At 40.7% G+C, this 9,958-nt stretch overlaps 1 protein-coding gene across 1 annotated transcript; it reads right to left on the bottom strand.

Annotated features, from left to right (window-relative positions):
* Positions 1-1,073: 1,073 nt before the first annotated feature.
* On the bottom strand, positions 1,074-7,494 carry LOC118749442 (zinc finger BED domain-containing protein 1-like). The gene is made up of 6 exons (XM_036484243.1): positions 7,479-7,494; positions 7,117-7,407; positions 6,476-7,047; positions 5,772-6,371; positions 5,620-5,712; positions 1,074-1,079 (listed from the first exon to the last, which is right to left on the bottom strand). Exons 1-6 carry the CDS (start codon positions 7,492-7,494, stop codon positions 1,074-1,076), a joined length of 1,578 nt encoding a protein of 525 aa, XP_036340136.1.
* Positions 7,495-9,958: the final 2,464 nt, after the last annotated feature.

Raw genomic sequence — 9,958 nt, forward strand, 5'->3', positions numbered from 1 at the left:
ACATATGTACATATGAAGTTTTCAGTGGTTCTTCTGGTTAGCCAAGTAAAGAAATAGAAGCTTTGCCATTTGAACAATACATCGCTGCTGTCTCATCATTCCATTTTAAGGCACAGCAAAGGCGAATTTATTCAAGGTGGTTGGTGTTGGCAAAGCAAAAACAAAAATTACGTTTACAAATTATACGCACATTGACAATCAATACAAATCAAAATTACAACAAACATATCATGACAGACAGTAAAAATTCGCATTGAAATCAGCAGCTCCGGTAACACCACCTTATATAAACTCGCGTTGGACACAGCAAAACAGACATTAGGTACATACGTTCGTTTCAAATCTCCAGTAAAAAATGTCCAACAGCGAAATTCCGGCGAAATGCCATCTGTTTTCTCGCAAGAGAAAAATATCCAAAATAGTACGCGAACAGTAAATTTGCAGAAACTTGCAAGTTTGACGAACAGCTGATAGAAAGTTTGTTTACATTCAAGAGTGTAAAACTGAAAACGTAAAAAAACAAATCCCAGAGTCTTATCTTGACACAGTCTACTGACTAAACGCATAATTACTTACATCTTACAAGTTAAATTAGTCGCATTTTATTATTTTTAACTTCCACACCACCAAATTCAATTTAGTGATTTGCGTAAATTCCAACCAGCTGTATATAATCCGCTGTTTTCTTGTTGGAAAATTGCTGTTGGCAAAAATTTTTCCAGCAGAAACTAGCTTCTCCTAAAAATTAAATGTCATTTTGCTCTCTCGATTTCCCCTACTTTGCAACACAAAAAGGTGATAGTTCTTGAAAACTTTCAATAATTATCAGGTAGGCAATTGCAACTATTTTTATTACCTCGCTTATTTTAGCTTGATATGTAACTATGCAATAATGAGGTGCCTAAAAGATGCGGCGATTTCCATTATCAAGTTACATACCTAATGACAGTACGAATGTGAATTGCTTTAAATTTCCATTTTAAAGTTAACTGATGACAGCACGAATGAAAATTCCAACGATTGATTCTATTATGTTATTCTATTCGCTATAATAGTTTTAAAAGCAATTGAATTTAAGACTAAAAAGATGAAAATAAAATTATAGTTAAAAAATTAAAAACTCGCTTTTAGTGCGATGTGAACTAAAAAGTAAAAGATAGAAGTGTACTCGTACCCAAAACTATCAAAAGTTTTAGAAAACTTTTGCTGGTTTTGCATTCTCGTACCCAAAAAACTTGCAACGTAGGGGAAATTGAGAGTGCAAAATGTGATAGATAGCTGCAAATTTCTGCTGAAAAAATTTTTACCAGCGAAAACTTGCAAGTATACTGAGAAAAAGGATTAGTTTCGACAACTAAAGATATTTAGTTCCCGAATTTCGACAATATTTGGGAACTGTGACCAAGGATTCGGAACTATTACCATGGGTTGGTAATTATATCTAAATATATTAAAGCTTCTAATATTCATCTAGGTTGTACCAAATCGTTAATTTAGTTGAAGGGTTTGGTAAATTCTAATAAATATTTTTTTTAAGCATATTTCTACAAATTCCATTCAACTTAACGTATGGTTCATAAAAGGATGTTATTAAGCTCTGCTAATGTAGATAAGCTTTCTCTCAACACATGGTTTAGTCATAGTCACCAAATCTTAGTTGAGGCAACCACGATTTGGTTTGAGAGTGGAACATATTCATGCTTGTGAGCCACCCCTAAAGAATGCTGAGCGCTCTCTGAGCAAATGTGTGTTTCACATGCGAAGAGCGCCAGCTGAGCAATGCACATAGTCCCACTTATTAAGTCGTTTGAATGGGCTAGTATGCCGACCATTGCATTGGGCGTGGAAATCATTGCTGCGCTCCGCTCAGTAAGCCATGACATGTAGAGCTGCAAAACTATCGATAGTGCCCCCATTCGATAGTTGCGATAGTTTAGGTTGCCCACTATCGATAGTATCGACATATTTTCAATGGATAAAGTTTAAAGTTTTATTTATATATAAACCAATGTTTCGTTTAAATAAAGTACTTAGTATATATTTCTTTCTTCTTCTTCTTCTTTTTTGGCGCTGTAACCGCCCAAGCGATTTTAACCGAGTTCAGCAAAGCACGCCAGTCGTTTCTCCTCTGTGCCAACTGACGCCAATTGGAAACGCCAAGTGAAGCCAAGTCCTTCTCCACCTGATCTTTCCATCGCAGTGGGGGTCTCCCTCTTCCTCTGCTACCACCAGCGGGTTCCGAGTTGAATACTTTCAGAGCTGGAGCGTCGGTGTCCATTCGAACGACATGACCAAGCCAGCGGAGCCGCTGTATTTTAATTCGCTGCACTATGTCCATATCGTTGTAAAGCTCATACAGCTCATCGTTCCATCGTCTGCGGTACTGCCGTCGCCAACGCGTAAAGGCCCGTAAATCTTCCGCAAAATCTTTCTCTCAAACACTCCAAGAGCCGCCTCATCGGATGTTGTCATTGTCCTTGCTTCTGCGCCATATACCAGCACGGGCATGATGAGTGACTTATAGAGCGTGGTTTTCGTACGTCGAGAGAGGACTTTACTCCTGAATTGCCTACTCAGTCAAAAGTAGCACTTGTTGGCAAGAGTTATTCTGCGTTGGATTTCCATGCTGACATTATTATCGGTGTTAATGCTGGTTCCCAAGTAAACGAAATTCTCTACTTTCTCGAAATTGTAACTGTCAACAGTGACGTGGGACCCAAGGCGTGAATGTGCTGACTGCTTGTTTGATGACAGGAGATACTTCGTCTTGTCCTCGTTTACCACCAGACCCATTCGCTTTGCTTCCCTATCCAACTTGGAAAAGGCAGAACAGACTTCGCGATTTTTGTTACCGATGATGTCGATGTCATCGGCATAAGCCAGCAATTGCACGCTCTTGTAGTAAATTGTTCCTGAGCGGTTCAGTTCTGCAGCTCTTATTATCTTCTCTAACATCAGATTAAAGAAGTCACATGAAAGGGAGTCGCCCTGTCTGAAACCCCGTTTTGTGGCGAACTGCTCGGAGAGGTCTTTTCCAATTCTGACGGAGCTTGTGGTATTGCTCAACGTCATTTTACACAGCCGTATGAGTTTTGAGGGGATGCCAAATTCAGACATAGCGGCGTATAGGCAACTCCTTTTAGTGCTGTCAAAGGCGGCTTTAAAGTCGACAAATAGGTGGTGAGTGTCGATCCTTTTCTCGCGGGTCTTTTCCAAGATTTGGCATATTGTGAATACCTGGTCTATAGTGGATTTTCCAGGTCTAAAGCCACACTGATAAGGCCCAATCAGTTCATTGAAGGTGGGCTTAAGTCTTTCACACAATACGCTCGATAAGACCTTGTAACCTATGCTTAGAAGGCTGATCCCGCGGTAGTTGGCGCGAATGGCGGGGTCACCTTTCTTGTGGATTGGGCACAGCACACTTAAATTCCAGTCGTCGGGCATGCGTTCATCTGACCATATTCTGCACAAGAGTTGATGCATGCACCTTATCAACTCCACGCCGCCGTACTTGAATAGCTCAGCTGGCAGGCTGTCAGCTCCAGCAGCTTTGTTGTTTTTCAGCCGCGTTATTGCTATACGTACCTCGTCATAGTCAGGCGGTGGAACGTCGACTCCGTCATCATCGACTGCGGGCTCGGGTTCTTCTTCTCCACAACTTTCCGTGCTGCTTCCATTTAGTAGGGCGGAAAAGTGTTCCCTCCATAATTTAAGTACGCTCTGGACATCAGTTACTAGGTCGCCATTATTGTTCTTACAGGAGTACGCCCCGGTCTTTAAACCTTCCGTAAGTCGCTTAACTCTCTGGTAAAATTTTCGGGCATTCTTCCTGTCGGCCAGCATTTCAAGCTCTTCGCACTCACGTATTTCGGCCTCTCTCTTCTTATTGCGGCAAATACGTCTCGCTTCCCTCTTCAGATCCCTATAGCGGTCCCACATAGCGCGCGTTGCGCCCGATCGCAGCGTTGCCCTGTAGGCGGCATCTTTTTTCTCTGCAGCTTCCTGACACTCCTCATCGTACCAGTTGTTCTTTCGGGCTCGCTGAAATCAGACTACTTCTTCGGCGGCGGTACTTAATGAGCGGGAAATGTGGTTCCACTGCTCGCATATGTCGGTTTGTTGAAGAGTGCTCTCTGAGAGCAGGTGTGAGAGTCGAGTAGCGAAAGCGCTGGCTGTCTGTTGTGATTGCAGCTTTTCGACGTTAAGCTTTCCTTGCATATTTGGGCGCACATTTTTTGCTGCACAGAGGCGGGTGCGTATCTTGGCTGCAACAAGATAGTGGTCCGAGTCGATGTTAGGGCCTCGGAGTGTGCGTACGTCTAAAACACTGGAAGCGTGCCTTCCGTCTATCACAACCTGATCGATTGGGTTTCTCGTTTTTCGATCCGGAGACAGCCACGTAGCTTGATGGATATTTTTATGCTTGAACCTAGTACTGCATACTACCATGTTTCGGGCCCCGGCGAAGTCGATCAGCCTCAATCCGTTGTCGGACGTTTCGTCGTGGAGGCTGAATTTTCCGACGGTGGTTCCAAAGATCCCTTCCTTGCCCACCCTGGCATTGAAGTCGCCAAGCACGATTTAGATATCACGACGGGGGCAGCGCTCGTATGTGCGCTCCAAGCGCTCATAGAAGAGATCCTTGGATGCCTCATCCTTCTCTTCCGTCGGGGCATGGGCGCAGATGAGCGAGATGTTGAAGAATCTCGCTTTGACGCGGATTGTGGCTAGACGCTCCTCCACCGGGGTGAACGACAGTACTCGGCGACGGAGTCTCTCTCCCACCACAAATCCAACACCGAATTTGCGCTCCTTTACATGGCAGCTGTAGTAGACGTCGCAAGGCCCCAGACATTGTTTGCCTTGCCCCGTCCAACGCATTTCTTGGATGGCGGTGATGTCAGCTTTTGTCCTTACGAGGACATCAACCAGCCGGGCAGAGGCACCTTCCCGGACATTCCAGGTGGATGCCCTCAAATCGTAGTCCTTTAAACGTTTGCCGTAGTCGTCATCATAAGGGGGGGTCTCATCCGAGGCTTTGCCTTGCTTCTTCTCTGGAAGTGGTTTTTACGTGGCGGGTCCGAAGCCCAGCGCACAACCCATTGCTGGGACGGGGGTGGTTTCGCAACCAAATACACGTTTATATAGCGAGCCGCTTGCTCCAAGCAGACACCCGCTTGCAGCCGCACCTACTGGTGAACAGACGCTGCAGACTTCAGTGAGCCCTTAAACCGAATAAGTCGGAGTGGCCCCACCGAAGCTCCCTCTCTTTCTGCCGTGACCCAAGGCTCCTCTCGGATTGGTTACCGCATCTCGCACATGGGTTGCTCACGTTGCCCAGAGTGCGCGAACGAGGACGCAAGAGTCGGGATTGAGTATAGCCATGCAACTGTAACTGCATACCCGACTATACCCCATTGCACTCCTATTTCCTCCACATACAGATTATTTCATTTTGTGAATACAAGCAATTAACGTTGTATAAGGAACTTTAATAAAAATAAATATATAATGAGATCATTATGGGCACAGCCATTTGTTTTTGTTTAAAAAAATTATGATGTCAACATTTTTAGCTTTGAGTGATGCTCTCCGATCGGAGAGTAAATATCCAGCTTTGCTGAAAACTCGTTCAGGCTCTGTTGACGTTGCTGGAGTGCACAAATAGCGTAGAGCACATTGTGTTAAGACTTTCATATCAGTATTTGTCTACAAAACATAGAACAGAAATTATTAAAAGCTAAATTCCCATAGACGGCCATTGTTACCTTCCAATATTCGAATGGATCAAAATCATGTGGCAAATTTTGATTTTCGAAATATTGACGAAGCATTATAATGGCATCAGCTCTTGTGGATTTACGTTTACCAGCGACCTTGTCATTTAAGAACATAAAGAGCGGTGCAATTTTCGGCTGTTGTGTTGACGATTCTGGTGATGTTACCGTATGTGTCGGCAAATCAGTAACCACGGGACTCAAAGTTTTAAGCATATTAGAAAGCTCATTTTCCAAAGCTAAAGCTGCCTGTTCCGCAATGATATGGTTCCTGAACTCTTCCTTTTTGAACCGGGGGTCAAGCAATGTACTCATTTTGGGTGTGGTTCGATTTTCATAGGGGACAAGCCTTATTTGCAAACGTTCAATCAAAATGTTGAATATGGCAAGCCCTTCATTTGTTTTTAGTTTATTGTGCGTTTCATTTAGAGTTTGAAAGAGAATACATATGATAGGAATGATTAACGAAATTGTGACAGAGTTACTTGCAGATACTTGAATGGTCGCGTCATCAAATAGTGCCAATAATTCAACTAATTCTTCTAGTAGCTCTATTTCGTCAGCAGATAAAGTCCGGGTGCTTTTGGGGTTCTTAAAATTACAGAGGAAATTATATCCTTAGTTTGCAAAATTCGCTTTATCATGCGATATGCACTGCTCCAGCGTGTCGGACATTCTTGCAATAAATTATAAACTTTTCCTGTTCCTTGTGCATTTTTAAATTTGGCGTAAGCGATCGAGCTACTTTTGAAGTAAGTCACAACCTTTTTGCATTTCGTTATCACATTTTTGACTTTTTCAAAAGCTAACACATCTTGCACAACCAAATTTAATGTGTGAGTAAAGCACGGAAGATGTCGCTTTTGCAACAATTCGCATGCTTTAATCATGGATGACGCATTGTCGGTGACAACATGCAAAACTTTATCTAAAACGCCCCACTCCGTCAGTACAATTCGCAAGGACTCGGCAATATTGGCAGCCGAATGATTAGTACTCTCCAAAAGATTGTAGGTAGACAATACTGCGCTTCTTAAGCTACAATTTTCAATGAAGTGACAGGTTACGGTTAAGTAACTCTCGTTTGCCCGAGAGGTCCAGGCATCCGTAGAAATAGCACAAGTATCTACTTTCATAAGAATATTTTTAAGATTTGCTTTTGATTGATCATATAATTCGTGGCACATTACATTCTGCAACTTGGTTCTGCTAGGCATCATATAGCGCGGATCTAGTAACTTGACGAAAGCGGAAAAAGCCTCGTCTTCTACGATTCAGAAAGGCTGGTAATCTATGGCAATCATTTTCATTAGTACCCTGTTAAGTGCTTTTTTACGAGCCGAATGCGAGTCATACGTTTCTGATGCATTGAAAAATGAAGTTATTTTATTTGGTTTCGACATTCTGTTGTAACCAGGATGTGTGCGTTTTAAATGGTCCAATAAATTGGAGGTATTGCCGCTGGTTTTGTATACCTTTTCACAAGACAAACATTTTGCACGCGTTTTATCCTTGGAGCGCTGAAAATAAGTCCACACTTCTGAAATTGCATTTCGGCTTCGTTTGCACACTACGCTCTCACATTCGCTGCCTGATTCATTTGGTTCGCTGTTTTCATGAACCCTTGCTGCAAATATTAATGTTTTCGTTCAGTATTGATAGATATAACTACACGTATATATATTTTATAATGCTTACCACTTTCTTGAGACATTTTAACTTATTTACAACTCATTCAACGCCACAGCCTTGCGCCTTTTTATTTCACAAACTTGTGAAATTCAAATAAAAGAAGTGCAAAATTAGAAAAAACTATCGATTGTCGCAAGTAAATTCCATGGTTTTGCAACTATCGATAGTATTAACCTAAAGACGACACCATCGATAATGTCGATAGTGTAAATTTTAGACACACTATCGATACTATCGATAGTGCCATCGATAGTTTTGCAGCTCTAATGACATGTCGATCACTGCGGTAGGTAGAGAAAGAAAAGTGTGTGCTATGACATGCACAGAATATGTCTCAGTTCCAGTTTTTCTATGACCGCGAGTTGTTTCAGTGCGCGCATAGTTATTTAAAAATATAAAGTTTGATGCCAACCGGGGATTTTCAGTGGATATACATATAATTCATGTGAATTATAATTTGAAAGTGTCTATTTAACCAAGGAAAAAGCAAAGCCGTATACTTCCAGCAGATAATGACCTGGGGTTTCGCACGACTGTTCCTGTTTCATCGTTTCTTTTTAGGAAATTCTTACCACCATATACCAGGGACCGTAACGGTTATAAGTTTTATTATAAAAATCACTTTTTAATCGTTATTAACTGAGTTTTATTTTTTGCTCGGAAAATAATGGTTACGTTTTAAGTTTTATTTTTTGCTTGGAAAATAATCATTACGTTTTAAGTTTTATTTTTTGCTCGGAAAATAATGGTTACGTTTTAAGTTTTATTTTTTGCTCGGAAAATAATCGTTACGTTTTAAGTTTTATTTTTTGCTCGGAAAATAATCGTTATTTCTTGAGTTTTAGTTTTTGCTCAGAAAATAAAACTTAATTTTTGCGTATGCGTATGCGCATGCGTGAATAGACAGGGGGCGGCTGCATTGAACCTTTAACGCCACTGTGGAGTGGGTAATGAAAATACAGATACCAGGGCAGAAACAAAGAGAACCACATTTCTAAAGCAAAAGTGCAAATCACAAATAAAATACACCAGTTTTATTAATAATCTTAACCTTAATCTTCATCTTCATCTTCATCTCATCATCATTATCATCATCATCATTATCATCATCATCATCTTCATGTCGTTGCCCTTGTCTTTGTTTCTGCCCTGGTATCTGTATTTTCATTACCCACTCCACAGTGGCGTTAAAGGTTCAATGCAGCCAAGAATGATAGAATACAAGATTGCACCGTCGTGGGCGTTGACATTTGTGTACCACAAGTAAACAAAGAATAGAGCGAAAAAAAGAACGAGTTGAAACTGCCAAAAGAGTTCACTTTACAGCGAAAAACGTGTTCTAATTTTGCTAAATGCGAAAATATTGCATTTTTACCTAATCTATTGGAGAATAGGTAACATTTTAGTGCACTCCATTGCCTTGCAATTGAGGCTGCGTCAGCAAACGTTTTAGTGCACTTCATTGCTTTGCAATTAAGGCTGCTGCAGAAAACTGCGGCAGCATCTCAGCGGGATTGATTAGTTAACTTGCTAATGGAGGCCGCTTGGAGCAGAAGCAAAATCATTGTGAGGAATTGCTGTTAATGTAATAATAAAGAAACATTTCGGGAACGGCTTTGCCGTGCCCTATGTACACAAAGTTCAGCAATTCTTCCCAGTGCTACACTTGCATCTACGCATCTTGTATCTTGATGGCTATCGCAATTTAACACACAGCACTACATTTTATTAGTTTTTACGCAGTCTTCAACTCAAAAATCACTCACAAATAGCAAATTAACACGATTTAAACTGATTTTTCATTTATAATTCAAATTTCTCTTTCGCTGATTTGTAAACAAAGGTTTATTTACAAGTTACCACAACTGTCAAAATCGGCAAAACCAAAGTAGCGGTACCACTGACGGCGCCACCTTTGTTCGCTACACCGTGCAATGCAGCCGCCCCTGTCTATTCACGCATCCGCATACGCAAAACTTACGTTTTATTTTCTGAGCAAAAAATAAAACTCAAGAAATAACGATTATTTTCCGAGCAAAAAATAAAACTTTAAATGTAATCATTATTTTCCGAGCAAAAAATAAAACTTAAAACGTAACCATTATTTTCGGAGTAAAAAATAAAACTTAAAACGTAACGATTATTTTCCGAGTAAAAAATAAAACTCAAAATATTATGATTAAACTGGATTTTTATAAGTAAAAATTAAAAAATAAAAATCAGTGCCGCTGAAGGTATTCCGAGTAATAAGAAATATATTTAGCCCTATCATAGAATCCATCGTAGAGAATCTACGAATTCGGATGTCCGCTACGAATACGAAAAAATTGCTATCACTGAATCCGAGTGAACTCGAAAACAGTGCTGCGAAATTAAAATTTCAAAGTACGAAGTTTCGCAATCAGCTGGCTGAAAGTAAACAAATAAATTTAATCGTGCAATATTTTTGATTTTAGACATTTTTATAAAATTATCAATAAAAAAAT

This window comes from Rhagoletis pomonella, unplaced genomic scaffold (genome assembly GCF_013731165.1).
Source record: "Rhagoletis pomonella isolate Grant_MI unplaced genomic scaffold, Rhpom_1.0 Rhpom_scaffold_00016, whole genome shotgun sequence".
Lineage (NCBI taxonomy): Eukaryota > Metazoa > Arthropoda > Insecta > Diptera > Tephritidae > Rhagoletis > Rhagoletis pomonella.